At 39.9% G+C, this 20,113-nt stretch overlaps 2 protein-coding genes across 4 annotated transcripts in view; one reads left to right on the top strand and one right to left on the bottom strand.

Annotated features, from left to right (window-relative positions):
* chchd3a (coiled-coil-helix-coiled-coil-helix domain containing 3a) overlaps positions 1 to 9,121 on the bottom strand; it is a 197,420-nt gene extending 188,299 nt beyond the window's left edge. Inside the window, exons 1-3 of one of the 3 annotated variants that reach the window (XM_055225583.1) lie at positions 8,886 to 9,121; positions 7,261 to 7,593; positions 6,759 to 6,849 (exon numbers count right to left, since the gene is read on the bottom strand). In XM_055225583.1, coding sequence (XP_055081558.1) covers positions 6,759 to 6,849; positions 7,261 to 7,593; positions 8,886 to 8,966 — 505 coding nt within the window. In that variant the 5' untranslated portion in view covers positions 8,967 to 9,121. Of the gene's footprint in view, positions 1 to 6,758; positions 7,594 to 8,885 lie in introns of all 3 variants that reach the window. The other 2 variants (XM_055225582.1, XM_033976311.2) reach the window with 2 other exon arrangements.
* Positions 9,122 to 16,852: 7,731 nt separating this feature from the next.
* The window catches only part of exoc4 (exocyst complex component 4), a 266,766-nt gene continuing 263,505 nt past the window's right edge, over positions 16,853 to 20,113 (top strand). Inside the window, exons 1-2 of the mRNA XM_033976073.2 lie at positions 16,853 to 16,971; positions 18,964 to 19,153. Coding sequence (XP_033831964.1) covers positions 16,895 to 16,971; positions 18,964 to 19,153 — 267 coding nt within the window. The 5' untranslated portion in view covers positions 16,853 to 16,894. The remainder of the gene's footprint in view (positions 16,972 to 18,963; positions 19,154 to 20,113) is intronic.

Consider the following 20,113-nt stretch of genomic DNA (forward strand, 5'->3'; position numbering starts at 1 on the left):
CTGCTAACCTGTGAGTCTGTGGATCTAACCACTCTACCAACTAGCCTTCGGATCAGTGGACAAATGCTTTACCAACTGAGCTACTGTCGCCAAATATGATCATGCTCCGTCGACTCTCGGGCTCCGTCGACTCTTGGGCTCCGGCGACTCTCGGGCTCCGGCGACTCTCGGGCTCCGGCGACTCTCGGGCCCCTCTCTCTCTCACTGCTGCTGTCAGACTCGTCATTTTGGTCTTAAATGTTCGTATTAACCCTCTACATGATCCTCCTATTTTTATTTTGCTATTGCATCCGTAAATCAAAATATGAACATAAATAACAGACAAAAAAAGATGGCCTCTTTCCCTGGGGTCGTTCCTCGTAGCCTTAGCAACAGGTTTGATTGACACCGTTGCTAAGGGAATGGTCGTTACCTTCAACAGCCTCGCTCCGGATTGGCTCTTTGGTTGCTATGATACTCACGGTCAGAAATCAACTCCGAATTCTTCCGTATAACTCATAGCGTCGATGAGCTTCATTTGACGAGCTGAACGCTACGGGTGACGTCACACTCACTTAAGTCTATGATCTAGCCCCAACAAGACCAACTCTCAACCCAAAAAAGTCAGAAAAGCGTCCAGCGCAGGAAGCCTCTGGTCAAATCCAAACGTTCCCGACCCTCTTCCCTCCTCCGCTCCCTTAATGAGGCCCATGGGTCTGTTGTGTGAAGCTGCAGAGGTGTCTCTTTAATCACTGGAGTCACTGTGGCGTGGCAGAAGTTGGCCGTTTTTAATTACTTCACTGATTGAGCAGAGTCAAGGATGGGGAAGTCTGGCCACTCAGGAAGCCTCGCACAGAAGGACGAGCACCCGCGACCATCCGGCTCCGATTATCAACTCAATGTCCTCAAATGAAATGAAACAATGAAAGAAGAGCTACGCAAAGTAACTATATTGATTTTAAGTGTCTTCTATGCAAATACGTTTGTTCTGTTGGTGCTAAAAATACACTTTGAACTAGGAATGAAGGATTTGGGCAAAATATCAAACAGATTTTTTCCTGACAAACATTGTAATTTTGATTAGATTTGAAATTTGTCTTTGAATTCCGTTCAACGTGTCCAGGAACGTCAACATTTGAGAAAAGACTGAACTTTGAACTGCTGAAGTGATTGAAGAATACGATTTCAGAGCATGTTTTTCAGAGCTCTAAACTACAGGGTTAGTCGACACTTACACAGAATTATGCAGAGGATTTTGATGTTTGAAAATCACTTAAATAACTGTAGTTTTTGCGATTTGCCAATTGAGAACATTTAAATTTTGATTTGATTGTGATATACACAGTCAAAAGTTTGGACACACCCTCTCATTCAATTTTTGTTGTTGTTTTGTTTTTTTTTTGTTTTTTTTTACTACTAGTGCTTTCTACATTTTAGACCAGGGGTGAGCAAACTTTTTGACGCACGGCCACAGCGGGTTCAAAAATTTGACACAGGGGCGGGACCAGGAGATTTGGCCTGTAACATGTAGAAAAGCATAAATATACAAGGCTCATTGTACAAATTGTTTTCCAAAAGCATCAATTAAATTCATAATTCATCTATTAAATTCCAGTTAAATAAACACAGTAGAAAAACTTTGAACAAGGTGTACCCTTACCTATTTTAATATAATTTAGTCACGTCCGGCCGGATTAATTAGACCAAAGGGCCGTGTGTAGCCCCTGGGCCGTAGTTTGCCCATGTCTGGATGAGATACACACAGAAGACTTCAAAATGTATGAAGCAAGATATCAAGATATTTGGAATTATGTAAAGAAAAAAGTAAAATAACTACTAAATATTTTTCAAGAAAGCAAAGGGTGGTAACTTTGAGGATTTCAATATAAAAAATTAAATAAATAAAAAAGAGTTACATTGCTACATAATTCCATATTTCTTACTTAATATATTTGATGTCTACTGTGTGTATATAAAATGTAAAAAGTGGTAAAAATAAACCAAAAAAAAAAAAAAAAAATACACTGAACGAGATGATGTGTCCAAACTTTTGACTGGTACTGCGTCTGTCAGACTTTTGATACGTGATATGATACAACACACATATATTCACTACTTCTCAGTTTAATGCAGCTCTATGTTCCAACACTGACACTTTTTCTCACTGGTCTGTGTCATGCTTCACTGTGATTGGTTAAATCCACCTGTCAATCAGAGCATGACTACTTAGCCTTATAGTACTCGCCAATACTGACACCACTCTGATACTGCGTAATGTGAAGAAGTAAACTAACGCTACTCCATTTTCTTACAGTACAACAGTTTAAAAAAAAACTCGAGCTAAAGTCTCTCTCTAAAGAAAATCTATAGAATAAATGAGATTTTGAGACTAAAGTGTTACAGTCAGATGTTTAATGGTCTTGATGATGAGTTGTGCTGATTTAAGCACTTTCACTTTTCTACTTGTTCACTTTGTACCACAGAGCGACGAGAAAAAACAGCAGTGAGGCCCAGAAAAAGACCTCAACCTCAGAGCACATGGATCATTCTGCAGAGGAAACAAAGTCTGTGTTAGCGCTGTTGTGGTGTTAGCTCTGTGGGCTTGCTAGTGCTGTCGTCCTGTTAGCCATGTCGTCCCGTTAGCCCTGTCGTCCCGTTAGCCCTGTCGTCCCGTTAGCCCTGTCGTCCCGTTAGCCCTGTCGTCCCGTTAGCCCTGTCGTCCCGTTAGCCATGTCGTCCCGTTAGCCATGTCGTCCCGTTAGCCCTGTCGTCCCGTTAGCCCTGTCGTCCCGTTAGCCCTGTCGTCCCGTTAGCCCTGTCGTTCTGTTAGCCGTGTTGTCCCGTTAGCCGTGTTGTCCCGTTAGCCTTGTTGTCCCGTTAGCCCTGTTGTCCCGTTAGCCCTGTTGTCCCGTTAGCCCTGTTGTCCCGTTAGCCCTGTCGTCCTGTTAGCCCTGTCGTCCCGTTAGCCCTGTCATTCTGTTAGCCGTGTTGTCCCGTTAGCCGTGTTATGAAACAATAAGTTTTTGATACGGAAGATGCACTATAACACGGCAGGGGGCTCAAAAATAGTCTCTTAGAAAGTTTTCTCAGATAACTAAGACCCAGACGACTCACTTATTCACTTCTGCATTACTTTTGAACCCATTTTCTTAGCACCAAACTTATTTCCTCAAAACAGCAGGTTTACATTACAATGACTTTTCAATTTGTTAAAGCTTTGACAGCCCACAAAGACGCAGATCCGCACCGTCACAGCGAGAAACACAGAAATCAACAGACTAATGCAGAAAGTGAAAAATGCTGTTTAAGAGTCTGATCTGTCTATAACAACGCGCCGGCTGGAGAAACGTTGTCTGACAGCTCGCACGGCCCGGTGACAAAGCAGAATGGAGCGCTGCTAATTACGGCATCAATTTATTAACTCTAATACAAGAAAGAATCTATCATTTCATTTAGTGTTGGAGAATGGCCATGAATCACAATATGACCGGGGCTAAAGCGAGGTCTCTTTTAAACCAAGACTAATTACAGTGTGCAGAGAAAGTTGTCGACGCAAAGCTTAAGGTGGCTCATAATAAATGCCCACACAATAAACATCATTATATTGGATGCAGTTGGCATTAAAATAAATCCACGGACAGTACAATCCCACGCAGCCTTTTGGCCTCTAATTAACTATGCGACCAAAGAAGAGCTCTGCGGGCTTTTAGAAAATTAACCATTTCGGATGACAATTTCCATTCGCGCGCTTCTCCAAACAAACTAGAAGGTCACCGGAGTCCATGTCTCAACTTCAGATGGAACTTTTCTTTGCCGTTAACGTTAAAGCGACCAAGAAAGGCGTAAAATAAATGAATAATCGGAAAAAAAAAAACAAAAAACAGTCTATTCTGTAAACTGGATGAAAGATTTAAGGTGAAGCTTTTTAGAGCGAGCGTAGGGAAGCTGGTCGTTTTCGTGGGGGTGTTATTCTTTGCACAGTGTAGCGTTAAATATGTGCAACAAGTAGATACAGGTCAGATCTGTGGAGAAGCGTCACTCCACAGGTATTTCACTCCAAACCTTTCGTCCAGTTGGCTGTACAGTGGTCACTCGTTCATCGCGGGGGTTACGTTCGAAAAATAACCTGGAATAGGCGAAATCCGCGAAGTATCAGCTTTATTTTTTACATTATTCTCTATGTTTTTTGCTGTAAAACCCCTCACCACACACTTTATACACTTTTCTCACACAGGCGTTAACATTTTCTCACATTTCTCTCTCGTTTAAACACGCTCAAAGTTCAAACCTTCGTAGGCGTCTTTGTCGGTGCAGAACGTTCGGTCGACATTGTGGGTTCAGAGTCACACTGCGATCCAACGTTTATGTAAATTTGTCTGAACACATTCTGTACTGGACAGGAGACACGGCACGGAGGAGACTGATGGACAATGGTCTACAGTCCAACAGCCAATCAGGACAAAGAACACAATGGTCTACAGTCCAACAGCCAATCAGGACGCAGAACACAATGCATGATCATACACTGTAAAAAAGCATGAAAAATCGCACTAAAGAAATGCGAAATGCTGTGGAAAGTGATAGCCAAAGAAACAACCTTTCCATGGAAACAAGCAGGTGGATGTCCTCCAGTAGGCCAGGCATGCGTCAGGTTTGTGGAGATGCAAGCCCGCTTAGAGTACAGGATTTTTTCAGGTTATTTTTTTTCAGACCAAGGTTTTTTTTAGTTTGTTTTCATACCCGACAGTTTGGACGGCTCACTAGCGCCTCACAGTGGTCACGTGATGTTGCCGTGACATGATTTATACAGGTTTTGGCGCCATTTTCCTAGCAGGCAGGACGACAGCGCCATCTGCAGCCCGTCTTCTTCAGGACAGTATCCGAGGTGTGCGGCAATAAAAAAGCCCCCTCGTCCCGGTTTAAAGTCTGACCTGTTTAAATCAGCTGCCTGGACGCGTCACAGCAACATCATGTGACCACTGTGAGGCGCTAGTGAGCTGTCCAAACTGTCAGGGATGAAAAACTAAACCTTGGTCTGGAAAAAGAATCTAACTAAATTATCAAAAAAATAACTTTTTGTATGTATTTCAGAGCGATAAAGCGATAAAGACAACGAAAAGGAAACAAACAGGATTTTATTTTAGTGGATGGATTGGATTAACTAAAAAGTTACATTCTGCGGCTTTAACGACAACAACAACAACTGATACACAAGTTTTAAGCCAATGAACCGAATAATTAACAGCTTTTCTTATGCAACTACAGACGAAAACAGCTTGTGGTTAAACCTGTCAGCAAGAGCGAGATTTCAAACTGAACGCCAGGGAAACTAGTGTGACTTGAGGTGGAAAAAAGTCACATTTTTAGTGGTATTTATTGATACTTCGCAGCTGAGGTCATCAACATTCCCTGGGGGTGCGATGCTAACTGAAGGTACTACTCTGTCTGAAGCTCTGTTACTCAAATTTGATGCACTGAGCTTTGTTTTAACGCAATCTCACCAGAAAGAGCTGACTTAGCGCAAATCAGCTCACCTGTTGTCGCGGTGTAACTCGTCTCTCACACATAAAACTGCAGTCACAAGCTCGCTGACAGGTTTTCAGGTCATCACGCTCACCTTTTTTGTTGAAAATCAAACACCTAAACAGGACCACGAACGCTCGGCTTCATCCCAGGATCTTGAAAACGTGCTGTTTAAATCTATTTTGTATGTTTTCTTAAGTTTTTAGACGATCTTAAAACTTTTTCACACCATTTCTTAATCTGTGGATTGTGTCTACATGGTAACTGCTGAACATCCTACCACAGACATACATGTAGAACACTCCCAGCATGATGTCACTAACTAAAAAGATTTGGTAATATTTTAGTAGGTGATAGAAAAGCCTAAAAGTGTGCCATAACACAAAACAAAAAAAAAAAAAAAAAAACACACTGTATCATCTTTGCTCTTAAATAAATGAGTAAATAAATGGCAAATACAGAAGTCTGACATTATTATGAATCAAATACTTGTCTACAACACACTTTGGGCATTAGAGCCACTTGTAAAACACCAGCAAACAACAACAAACTGAACCGCAGAACAATATGAAAGTTTAATGTTAGTGTGGTGTTACCATGTTGTGTGTAGAAGCTTCCTCCTAATCTATAAACTCCAAACTCACGCTGTGGTCGGCTGTTTGTACTCCCGTCACAGATAACAATGTATATCCACAAAAAACACAAGAATTTGCATATTTCCTCATGTATGTTGAAAACAGCGATGACGTTTGAGATTTTAACAACGTTTTTTTGTGGAATACCTGATATGGCCCAGCCTCACCCAGACTCTGCCCCCAGATAATTTGAGTTTGAGACCCCTGGCATAAACATTGATAAAAATGTAATTTCAAACAAGTTGCAGATTTTTTTTTTCTAAATTCTGCCTTGAATAATAAATTAAAGGCAGAATTTTAGTTTGAAATTGTTGTTTGGGCAAGTTTATCTAAATAAACATAAAACAAAATGTGTATAAAGATCAACCATCACTATACTGGTCAGTTATTCAAAAATACATTAGAATTAACCTCAGGAAATATCAAATTTTGTCTTGTTTGTGATTCTTCAAAAAGTATTTTAAATTCAAATGTGTATGAGTAGTTTTAATACTAGTTTTAGTCTCATAAGTATCAGATTTTTTTATGCTTTTTACAATTGAGAATGAAGTCCTGACAGAAATGACTTTGTTTTAGCAGGTCACAGCAATGACTGAACACCCAAAGCAACATGACACTCACCTGGGGGCGGTGGAGGAGGTGGAACAGGTGAGACTGCGACAGGCTCTGGCTCCACCTCTGGGACAGGAGCAGGAACTATGGGAGCAGGGGTCTGAGGAGGAGGAGGAGGTGCAACAGGTTCAACAGGAGCAGCAACTTCAGCTAAAGGAGGAGCGGCAGGTAGCTCAGCAGCGGGCGGAGGAGGCAGAGCGTCCACTGAAGAAGGTGGAGCTGGCGGTAAAGACACTGGCTCTGATTTGGCGGCAGCGGGGGTCGGTTCAGTCTTGATAGGCGGAGGCAAAGCAACTGATTCGGGTATAGATGGAGAAGCAATGGGTTCAGGTGTAACATGGGTGGGGGCGGGGGTAGGTGGAGCGGGTTCAACAGGAGCGGGTTCAACAGGAGCGCTAGGAGGAGGTGGAGGAGGAGGCGTAGCAGCAGGAGCAGGATCAGACTTAGCAGCAGGAGGGGCTGAAATGGGAAGAACCACGTCAATAACAGTTGGAGCTGCGACCTGTTCTACCTGAGGAGGTGGAGGAGGTGTGGTCTCAACGGAGGGTCCAGGTGGAGTCAAGGTAGCGGCAGGTTTAGCAGCTTCCACGGTGGGAGGTGGTGGAGGTGTTGGTGGTGGAGGTGGTTCTGCTTTTGGGATAGAAGCTACAGGTGGAGGGGGTAAAGACGTGATGGGGTCAAACGGAGGAGGTAATGGGTGGAGGAGGGGAGGGGGGAGGATGGGGACGGGCGCTGGCACAGGGGCAGGCGCGGGTGCGGGCGCCGGAGGTGGAGAAGCTGGAGCGGCAGTGCGTTTGGGTGGAGCTGAAGGTTCTCGCATCCGGTTGATGACGTTTTCGGAAAGCTGAGGAAATAAAGAGGAAAAATGTATAGGTTTTTTTTTACAGTTTTTGTTTTAAATCCTTGTTCAAAAACTGTATTTAATTCACGTTCTACTGTTAGTCATGAGTTAAAGAGCAAATAGTGATAGATTTAATTTTTTTAAACAATTTTTATTTGGATAAAACCAATTTAAAGCCACAACTAAACTACATCTATGTTATAATGTTGTTTCCTCTTCAAAACAGACCTGGAGTTGTGTTTTGTTCCATTCACACATGTTTAAACGCAAAAACCCTGCATATTTAGGCTTCTCTCAAACGGAAAACACTGCGTTCCACCTTGTGATGTCATCATGTGCTAATACAGGAAGTGCTCCACTGTGTTTTTAAACTCCATACACCTTCATTTCTAGAATCATTTGGATCATTTCAGCCTCGAAATTGCCAAATCTGTACTAAACAAAAGCTAAAAATGTAGATGTTAACTTGAAAACTACCACTTCATGACATCACAAGGTGGAACAGAGCATTTTGGGGTTTGGGGATATAGACAGACTAATAATAAAGAGTTACTCAAACAACTCCAGGTGTGTTTTTTGAGGCGGTAACAGCATTATAACGTGGCTTAAATTTGCATAATATACTAAATAAGCCACTAAATAACACCTATCGCTCCTTTAATTTTTCCATTTCAAATTTATTTTATGCACACACTCTCTGAAGCAACACGCCAGCCTTATATGCTATTCCTTCACAAATGCAAATCAATAGCAACATCCCCATCACCAACTGCATACAGAATGGAAACTGAGCTAACACTAAAAATACTGACACATACCCACTTCAACTCTTCAAACCCATTAGCCAAAAAGCAGCATATGAATCTTACAAATGGGTAATATTCTTTGCTAAAGCTATATTTGCTTACAGTTTACACTCATTGCATCATTTCTTTTCCACGAGGCTATGTCAACACGGTTATTAGTCAGGTGACCTACATCTTAACATTCCTAAGAGGACATTGGCGACTTTTACGCACAAATTCGACATGTAGCCTGATAATTTCCTGCAAGATCCTCCTTAAATCCTCCAAACGTTTCTCGAGGGCATGCTTTTGAAAGTTTCTACTGCCCAGAATGAATGAAAAGTTAAGGACAAAGCCAAGACATGCCATTTTAACCCCCTTCGCAAACTCAATTACGCACACTTGGACACTTTTACGCACGCTTGGGCACTTTTACGCACGGAAACCTGATACTTAACCTCGGTTTTTTGTAACTTTAACCATGTCAGTGTGCCAAATCCTTGCACTTACCCGTATGCCCTTCACCACAGTTATGTTGTCATTCTGATCTGACTCAAAGGAGACACGACGGGTGCTGTTATTCGCTCCCATTCTCAGAGACACTCAGCTGCATACAAAAGTGGATCGTTTTGCGCACACTAGCGTCTTTATTAAGTTTATTAGCTCCACATTCAAGGGGGTAAAGCTGGCTTGGGTCCACACGCAGCACAAGCTCACACTTTCACACTTCCTGGATGTCAGAAGCCGCCGGAAGATGAAGGAATCTGATTGGACAAAGGCGCAGGGCTGGGAAAGAAGGGCGCGTCTGATTGGTTCGTGCGTCTGCGTAAGCGTCACTGTGGGCGGAGACCAAAGCCATGCTGGACTGTTTCCACGGCTCCTGTCATTGATATACTGTAGTACTAATGCAAGGACCAGGCAGGAAAAAGGAAAATGATTTAAATGAAGTCAGTGAGCTTCTTTTAAACGTAGTAATATGAAAATAGATGTGTATTTTAACTGTTACTATATTTACAGATTATATGTTAAAGTTTTTTGTTTTTTGTTTTTTAAATAAAGATTATAAAACTATAAAATTAGAACAGTTGCTAAATATGAATACTGGTGGAAGAAGTACAGTTATGTTACTTGAGTAAAAGTACAGATGCCAGAGAACAAAAAAAATAATAATAATAAAATAGAATTAAAAAAAAAAAATTAAACAAATAAAAAGAAAAGTATCACATGAAAAAATCTACTTGTTTAAAAATGTTCTTTAAGTATTGTTTTGAGATCTAATGAAGCTTCAAATGTAGTGATTTTGATACAAATTTAAAAATGCAAATACACATAATTTTGTTCATCAGAAATATAAATATTTTTTTATTATAACTGTGTTTGCTCAAATTATGAATGTGTAAAAAAAAAACAAAAAAACCTCAGCCTTTTGAGCAGATCTCAAAAAGTAATAAAAAATACTTTTACTTTTCATTCCTGTTCAAAAATGTAGTGAAGAAAGTGCAGATACTGCTTAAGTAAAAAGTATATTTTACTTAACTTTTTTACCTAAGTACACCACTTTACTACTTGCACTTTTGTACATTCCACCACTGATTATTTGTATCCTATGATTTGTATTCTCCAGTATTATCCAAAAACACAAACTGTACACATCATATTCCAGTCATGTTTATGTCTCTCGTCTGGTCTGTTTTTGCTTTTGTGCAAATAATGAAGAGTGACAATAGCATCATTCATTTCCTTCTGTTTTTAGATGTCTATTATTTTTACAGTTTGTATGTGTAAACTGAGACGGGAAAGACACTTTTAGCTGTTTTGCTTCCGAAAAATGGAATACAGTCCAAGAAAAAGCGAAACTGGATACTTCGTTGCCACATGATTAAATTTCGATTGTGTCACCAAACTTTTATCCACACACCTGCCTCTGTTTTCAATGTTTTATAGACTTTTTTTCTTGTATTTTAAACAGAGCGCCCATGAAAAAGAGCCCAAATTCTCTCACTAGGTTCACCTGTATAAATAAAGAAAGGAAAGAAACTGCAAACACGTGTTAAAATTAGTGTGTTCCTACTAGAGATGGACCGATATACTGGGCTGATATTTGGAGTTTTTAGAGCATCGGCTTATAACAAACAGCCCATTTGTTACCAACATAACAGCACCTTTCACTACATGCACTTTAAAATTGCACGTACACTTTAATAGCACACAGCACTTTGAATATTATTTGCACTTTTAAAAAAAACACAATTGTACAAAAGGATTTTAAAATGTTTATTTAACTTTAACTTGCTTTGGCCCAGTTTTGGATCTGGAGGCACAGTGGGACTTTAATTGAAGCTGCGTGTCCTGGAGGAGAGAGAAGACAAACTTAAGATTAAATGCTAATAATTCAATTGAATATGTGCAATAATGGTGCAATCCTTGTGGGAAAGTGTTGTCCTTGTGTCCAGGTGTCAAAGAAGTCCTGGGGAAACGAGTTCACTTAAAAAGGTTCCGGGACAGGACCAAAGCGGAGAATGTGCAGAGGAGGCATGTTGGGCATTTTAAAGGGTTTATGCGTTTTAATTATATTTGGTGTTTGTTTTTAGGGTTTATGTATAATGTTAATTTGGTTTATTTGGTTTTATGGAGGTTGGAATGTTAAAGAGCTGATGTTTGTTTTTTTTTTTAACACCCCTATTAATTAACAATAGCGTTAACCAGTTAGTGGGACAGTATAAAAGGCGCCTGAAACAAAAATACCATGTTCTGGTGCTGGAGGAGATGCTGCTCCTCAAAACCTCCATTTGCACAATGCATGGTGCACTTTGGTAATAGAAAAAAACGAAATAAAAATTGTGGCCCACACTGTCTTGCTGTTGTCTTCTGTCCCACCTCCTACCGCTAAAGGCCAGTCTACATTAAATGACTATCGGCCATAAATCTCCAGCACAAGCCGATATTTTGTTTTGGTCAATTTTCCGCCTAGAACGTAGGTAAAGCAAGTTTATTTGTACAGCACAATTCGTACACAAAGTAATTCAAAGTGCTTTACAGAATAAGAAAGACATTAAAATCACACAAATCAAAACATAAATAATCACAAATAATCATAAAATTAACATTAAAACAGAAGAGTGCAGAATAAACCCTTTCAGTCGTATGCACAGATAAACAGAACCGTTTGAGTCTGGATTTAAACATTGTCAAAGTAGAGGCCTGTCTCACATCTTCAGGAAGAATGTTACAGGTTTTAGCTGCATAAAACTGAAACACTGATTCTCCATGTTTAGTCCTGACTCTGGACACCAGCAGGAGGCCGGTCCCTGAAGTCCTCAGAGTGTGAGATGGTTCATGTGGCTCTAACATGTGGGAGATGTTCTTTGGTGCTGGTCCATGGAGAGACTTGTTCACACAGAGCTGCTTTAAAGTCTATTCTCTGAGCCGCAGGAGCCAGAGACTTGAGCACAGGACTGATGTGCTCGTACTTCCTGGTTCTAATCAGGATCCGAGTAGCAGCATTCTGGATGTACTGTTCTGTCTTAAGGCTCGTTTGGAGAGGCCAGTGAGCAGGACGTTACAGTCGTCTAACCTACTGGAGACAAATGCATGAATAGGTCTCTCCAAGTCTGGTTTTGACAGTTTACGTTTGATTTTTGCGTGGTAAAAAACTGCAGATGTTATTGATTTGATGTGGCTGTTAAAGTCTGAGTCCATTATTATCTCTAGATTTCTAGCCTGATTTGAAGGTTTTAGAGGGAGAGACTGGAGGTGACTGCTGACACTTTCTCTATGTTTATGTGGGCCAAAGATGATGTGTAGCATGTATTTGCGTGCTAACTTATATTTATTAATTAATTATTAATAAAAAGAAAAGTTACTGTGTGAATTGGGCTGAGTTTGACTGAGATCAGTAGATTGAGATTCGATGCTGGAACTGGTGTAAGTAAGAAATGCAGCAGGAGGCAGGAATTATGTTGGTGCTGGTACCGTATATTAAAGTGAATTATATTACAAAATAATATTTACAGAAACAAAAATAGCAAAACAAAATAGTAATAATAATGACAACAATAATGAAGACCCCGAATATTTACAGTCTGCAGATCTGAACCGGTAAGAGGTGATAGGTAAGTGCACTTTAAGTTCTAGTTGGTTGAGATGAGTTGGTTGCAACAAAAGGAAAAAAATGAAAGGGAGTAATCCGTACAGGTGGCGTCCACTTATTACTGACTTTACAGTATTTGAGAGTATGTCATTGCTCAGTGTCCATTTGTATTGTTCATTAGAATAGTGTCCATTGGCTTTGATTATAGTTAAAAAGTCAGCAAAAGATAGAAAGAGTGGGGGGAGGCAGGCTGTGTCAGCCTCCTACCAGACCCGTAGGTTCTGGTCTCAGCTCGCCATCGTAATCAAGATCACCTGGCCTGTATTTGAATAAACAGGACTAAAGTGCCTTGAATAAATAAAAATCAAATGTCTAAAGTAATTAACCTGAGCTGAGTTACATTGTTCAGTTCCATTGTGTACACAAAATAATGTACCATTCAAATACAATTAATCAATTAATTGCAAATAAATAATCTTTGACCAAGGTGCTGTGGCTGTAGCCCATAGCTGCAGTGTTAACCTTGAAGGTTTTCACATAAATACATTCAAAATAAACATTTAGCAATAAATGGTCTTAAATTACCGGCATAAACATTAAATAATCATTTCACAACAAAGTGCTAAATGCTCCAAAAAGGCATTAAATGTGTTTTACAATGAGCACAAACAAGAAAACAACGTTAGCCCGAGCATGCTAATGCTAAGCTAATTAGCTTAGCATCGGATGCTAGCAGCACTTTACATTCATTCAAACTCACCAATTCCCCAGTTTAACATCGCATGATGGCGTCACGAACTCCCCTCGGACCGGAGGTTTAACTCTACAATGTTCAGAGTGGAAATACTTAGTTTGTTGAAGCTTAAAAACACAGAAAAGAGCGAATATTGTAAATTGTTTGGGAATTACCACAACTCTGACTAGGAAGAACCGACACAGATTGAAAAGACGCTCTGCTGTGATTGGCGGACTCGGGTCACGTGATTAGGGGTGCGGTTACGTAAGGCACGTATGAGACACGGAGGGCAGAAATAAATATATAAATGTAGCTTTTATATAAACAAGATTTAACGGCAGGTCAAAGCAGGAGTTTAATAAAACATGTTTTAATAAGACAGAATTTTAACCTGGGTTACATGATGACTTCAGTTTAGATACATACACACAGAGCTTTATATTAACACTGTAACACAAAGAGACAACTGGACTAAATGTGATACACAGCTCTCTTTCAGATAGTAAATTTAAATCACATAATTAGAGGAAAATAACCAAAATTGTCCATATATATTTGCATCTGCAGAGTTTATCGGCCATCGGGTGCTTTGTATTCTAAACAATCGGCATTGGCTACAAAAAAACAAATCAGTCGATCTTTAATTCCGACGTAACTTCATCACTTTTGAACAACACCAGAGAAATCCTGATTGTCAAAGCAGCTCGAGCAGTATCCAAACAAGTGATGACCTTGGTGCAGTGTTGATGAGGAAAAGCCCCGCAGTCAATTATTTGGACAGACAAGAGACACGGGGCTGCAGGGAGACGAGATAAGAACTTCAAAATTAAACTTGGACCTGGAAAACGAGGCGAAGAAAAAAACAGACAAATCCATTGTTTACTTTTTTTGGAAGAGACTTAAAGATCATCCACAATGTTATCTCGCGAGTCCACCGGCACATCAGTCAGGGCACAGCTGCTGGGAATCGACTCTGCTCAATCAATGGGTTCCTCCATTCTCATCGGTACAGCACAGATTGTCAGAGATACAGGAGGAGGAGACAGACCTGCCAAAACCTGGACTTTAAATGGGTGAAGCTATTAACTCTCTGACACCATGTCTCCTACTTTTATTCTCGGTTCAAACTCTTATTTTAACTGTCTGAAAAAGTACGACTACAAAGTTTAAAAAGGGTTAGGCTACTGCTTGGACAACTCCCGAAAACATAAAGTAGAGTTAGGTGTTGTCTTTTTCATTATATAGGCCAATTAGTGTCATTGGACCACTTCACTTATTGATCCCAGCGTATAACAGGAAGCAATAGCAGTCGTGGAAGAAGTAATCGGATTTGTTACTTAAGTAAAAGTACAGATGCCAAGACCCAAGTAAAAATAAAAGTATCACATGAAAAAAAAACCATAAGTACCGTATTTTCCGGACTATAATTCGCTCTGGAGTATAAGTCGCACCAGCCAAAAATGCATAATAATGAAGAAAAAACACATGTAAGTCGCATTTTTGGGTGAAATTTATTTTACAATATCCAAGACCAAGAACAGGCATTTTATCTTTGAAGTCAAGTAATAATAATAATAATAAAATATACAACAACAGGCTGAATCGCAGTACAACACGCTAACGTAGCACATTTACCAGTGAATTTATTTAGCTACATGAAGCATAGACAGAACTAAATACATGTCTGGTTTGTTAATGTAAGATAATAACGAAGATGTGAAATTATATACTCAGATGTGACTTTTATTCCACACAGTCGCATCTGAGTATAAGTCGCATCCCCGGCCAGACTATGAAAAAAGTGCAATTTATAGTCTGGAAAATACGGTAAATATATTATACTATGAGTTTAAAAATGAAATGTACTTAAAGTGTCAGGATTCGGGTTTTTTCTGTGTTTTCTGTGCTGTTTTCCCTTCTCTTTTCTGTGTCTGTGCCTGAAGCTGGGCGGAATTACTAGCACCACCCACTAAACACCTGCAGCTGATCAGCAATCAAACCTACAACCTCTGGGAGTACAAAGGGGTGGAGGATTGCCTCACATGCTGCCAGATTGTCGATGTATCTTCACTGTAGCCTCTCAGTACCCTCGCTGTATCTTTTCTGTATCCTCTGTAATCCCATTTTTTTGGACTCACCTTACACCTCAGCCTCCGACCCAGCTTCCTACGACCAGCTCCAACAACCTGCAGTTGCATTTTCTTGTTTGTAATAAACTCTGTTCAACTTTTACACCAAGTCTGCATCTTTGATCCTGCCCAGTCGTTACAACATTTAGAGTAACAAGTAAAAGTATTTTGCACAAATTTTTAGGTCTTATATGCTTCAAATGTTTTGATTTTCATAAAGATCTATGCTGAGTTTTGTTCAATAGAAAAATATATATATTTTTAGATGTTTTTTTTGTTTTGTTTTTTTTTTGTATATTTTTGTTTGTTCAAACTAAACCGCTCAGGCTTTTCAGCAGGTCTCAAACTATTACAAAAAATAATTTTAAAGCTTTTATGTTTCAGTCAAAAATACAGTGGAGTAGAAAGTGCAGATACCTGCTCTCAAATAAAGTGAAGTAAAAGTAACAAGTATACACTTTATTTAAGTATATTATAAAGTACAGAGACCTAAAATGTGTACTTAAGCACAATGTCTGTGTAATCTCTCAGTGATCCAGGTCTGATCCATCGCAAAAGACAAAGTTTAAATCTGTCAACTGGATAAATCTTTGTAGGAGTGAAGACGTTTTTCTGCACATTTAAGCCACTTCTTCAGTTGTGGTCAGATTACTGCTGGACACTGCCTTATATCTATCTGAAGGGAGGAGATAACTACACTGAAACTGTAAACAGCTATTATCTCCAGTTTCAGCCTTAACATCCCTATTCAACCTTTAATGGCCCTCCTATTGTTCTCTTTTATTTTTTTATTGTTTGCTTTGGGTCTGAGGAGGGACTTGTAGATCTGTGACAGATTATGTCTCAGGACTCCATTCCTGTTTAAGAAAGAATTGTCTTTCCTAACAAAAATAGCTTCTTTAGCTCTCCTCTCAAACCATTTCTTTTCTCTGGCTCAGATTTGAACCTCAGTATCTTCAAAGTAGTGGTTAGTGTTTTTGAGATGGAGATGTACAGCAGACTGGGGTCCTGAGCTGCTCTCACGCCGATGTTGGTACATTCTCTTATGGAGCAGCTGTTTAGTTTCTCCAATGTAACTCTCACTGCACTCTTCACTGCACTAAATGGAGTAGACTACATTACTTTGTTTATGGCTCGGGGCTTTTGTCCTTTGGGTGAACCCGTTTCTGTCTTTAAGCACAATAGTATTTTTACTTCAGTACATTCCACCACTGAAGCCAAGTAGTGTTATTGGATCACTTCACTAAAGACTCATGATTATTGATAGGCACTTTCTCTCAACCTATAACAGGAAGCAATAACATTGAAATTTAAATATTTTCTTATCAAGTTTTATGATTAACAATGATTAGTTTATTTTTGGTCTAATACTGTTCCAGATAAACCACATTTAAACAATAATAAAAATAAGCTCATAGTTAAAATTAAACAGGCCGGAAAGTGCCACTAAAATCCCTTTGTAAATGTGCCTTCCTTCTGCTTTTCCCGCTGAACTACATCTCCCAGAATCCCCCCGTGCTTCCTCGCGCGCTGCACTTCCTGTTTAGGTGCCGCAGCTGTAAAAATGGCAGATACAGGGAGATACAAAGGAGCAGTTAACAAAAACAAAGATCCCTCGGGTCTTCTCATCTCTGTCATAAGGTAAGGATGTTGTATAGTTTATTTTATTTTAAATTAGAGCCTCACTGCGCCCGTTAATCGTGTTTATTCACAGATTTCAGTTGACAGTTAGCCTTCATGCTAGCTACATGCTGCTACATCCTTACTGTGTTGTTGAGTTGTTAAGACACAAACCTTTGGCATTTTGTCGAGTTTAAAGATTAGATTTTACTACGTGCATCCTATTCAACTTTCAATGGGAGAATTTAATCATCTTGCAGTGTAGATTTGTAGATTTGTAGTTGTTTTCTCTGCCATTGTGCTCATTGAATGTAATAATTTGCATTTCTTCCACTTTTCCACATGAAGGCAAAATGAAAAAAGATATCTGCATGTGAACTATATCCTGATCTATGTTATAATGTTATTTCCTCATCACTAACAGAGCTGGAGTTGTGTTTTGTTTCATTCACACATGTTTAACACACAAACAAAACAGACGCTCTGTTCCACCTTGTGATGTCATGTGGTGATAGATGCAAGATATTTTCTAACAGGGCAGAACTACATCAAAGTGGTATATTTATTTACTAATGCTAAGGTAAATAACACGTGCACACCAGTGGATATGGAAGGGAATTGTTCTGTAGATCTTTGTTGTACAGTTGGGTTAAAGGCAACGTACAGCAGAGTCTAACGAAAGAGTCTAACGAAAGAGTCTAACGAAAGAGTCTAACGAAAGAGTCTAACGAAAGAGTCTAACGAAAGAGTCTAACGAAAGAGTCTAACGAAAGAGTCTAACGAAAGAGTCTAACGAAAGAGTCTAACGCCCGAGTCTAACGCCCGAGTCTAACGCCCGAGTCTAACGCCCGAGTCTAACGCCCGAGTCTAACGCCCGAGTCTAACGCCCGAGTCTAACGCCCGAGTCTAACGCCCGAGTCTAACGCCCGAGTCTAACGCCCGAGTCTAACGCCCGAGTCTAACGCCCGAGTCTAAACGCCTAAATTGAGATTAGTGCAAAATATGACCTTGACCAAAATGTAACGGTTATGTCTGAGTTTTTTGTGATTTACGAGAAATGACACTGTTACATGTGAAACAGAACATTTTGTAAGCAATGTATTATATTTGTATATTGTTCACAAAGGCCATGTTTCTTATCTGTAGCCTCCCTCTCACTCTCTCAATGTGTGACCCCCGCACTCTGAGAGGGTTATAAAACACTCACCTCGTTCGACTTTGCTCAAAATTTCTTAATGTGTAACGCCGTTGCAGACCAGAAAAAGACCCGCCTTACGCATACATGGAGAAACACTTTGAAAGCTGTCGACGTGCACATCTCAGGGCTCTGTTTCTATCCTTTCCAGAGAGTCCGTTGCTTCATTGTTCACTTAACCTGTGTGGAACTCATTAAACCCTTTTGACTTTATGTTTCAGTCTCTTGTTCCTCTTTGACGCTTACACCAGAAACAAACATTCTTACATACAGGAAGTGCTCCACTGTGTTTTTAAACTCCATACACCTTCACTGGAATCATTTGGATAATTTCACACCTGGAATGATCAATTTCTACAAAAACAAAAGTTAAAAAGTAACTCTTAACTTGAAAACTATCACTTCATGACATCACAGGGTGGAACAGAGCATTTTGAGCTTTGGAGATGTAGACAAAACAGAACTCCAGGTATGTTTTTGAGAAGGTAACAGCATTAGAACATGGCTTAAAGTGCACCAGAGTCAGTTTTGTGTAATATAGGACCTTTAGTGGATAGACAAAAGACTATATATGACAGAAGATTGGGTCCACGTGAATGAGACGTGCTGGGATTTTTACACAACTGATAATAAATAATAAATTACGTATGCGATCTATGACTTCTCAAGTGGAGTGACTTACCAGCACTCACCCATTTTTTTTGTCCAATCCAAATGTTCAATCTTGTGACACTTTTATTTTAGAATTTCATCTCTTGTGCCTCGATATTTTGCCCCATTCTTTACAATCTTTTTATTTTATTTCTGTCCCATTGCAGAACCTTGTCCAGCAGCGATGACGTGCAGGACAGAGAGACAGAGAAGGGGCGTCTGGAGGAGGCTTTTGAGACGTGCGACCGGGATTTGGATCAGCTCATCGTCCAACATTATGCAGAGCTCACCACAGCCATCAGGACATACCAGAGCATCACAGAGCGCATCACCAGCTCACGGAACAAAATCAAACAGGTGGGTGGACATATATATACCATAAAGATGTGGGCTAAGGTTTGGCAGTTAATACAGTTTTACCAGAGCTTGAGATTCAGTCATGTGTAATAGTCAAAGACACGCCTGGAGTATTTTGAATTGAGAAGTCTAAGTTGTCTATAAAACATGTGATTTGGACCAGAAATGTGTTTATATGTTCATTAAATCAATACTGAAAGCCATTTTAATCTAGTCTTAGAAAATAGATGCAAAATTTAATCCAAAATCAATTTTGATCTACATGATGAAAAGAAATCCTGAATTTTGTTTTGCTGTCACATGAACAAATGCAATATCCCTAAAGGCAAGGCAAGTTTATTTGTATAGCAGAATTCGTACACAAAGTAATTCAAAGTGATTTACAGAATAAGAAAAACATTAAAATCACAATATGACAAATCAAAACATAAATAATTGCCATAGAATGAACATTAAAGGAGAAGAGTGCAGAATAAAACCCTTTCAGTCACATGCACAGATAAGCAAAACCGTTTTGAGCCTGGATTTAAATATTGTCAAAGTAGAGACTGGTCTCACATCTTCAGGAAGAATGTTGCAGGTTTTTGCAGCTTAAAACGGAAATATCCCATGCTTAGTCCTGGTTGAGTCCTGGTTGAGTCCTGGTTGAGTCCTGGTTGAGTCCTGGTTGAGTCCTGGTTGAGTCCTGGTTGAGTCCTGGTTGAGTCCTGGTTGAGTCCTGGTTGAGTCCTGGTTGAGTCCTGGTTGAGTCCTGGTTGAGTCCTGGTTGAGTCCTGGTTGAGTCCTGCTTTAGCTCTGGTTTAGTCCAAGTTTAGTCCAAGTTTAGTCCATGTTTAGTCCATGTTTAGTCCATGTTTAATCCTGCTTTAGTCCCGCTTTAGCCCCGCTTTAGCCCCGCTTTAGTCCCGCTTTAGTCCCGCTTTAGTCCCGCTTTAGTCCCGCTTTAGTCCCGCTTTAGTC

Source organism: Periophthalmus magnuspinnatus, chromosome 12 (genome assembly GCF_009829125.3).
Source record: "Periophthalmus magnuspinnatus isolate fPerMag1 chromosome 12, fPerMag1.2.pri, whole genome shotgun sequence".
Taxonomy (NCBI): domain Eukaryota; kingdom Metazoa; phylum Chordata; class Actinopteri; order Gobiiformes; family Gobiidae; genus Periophthalmus; species Periophthalmus magnuspinnatus.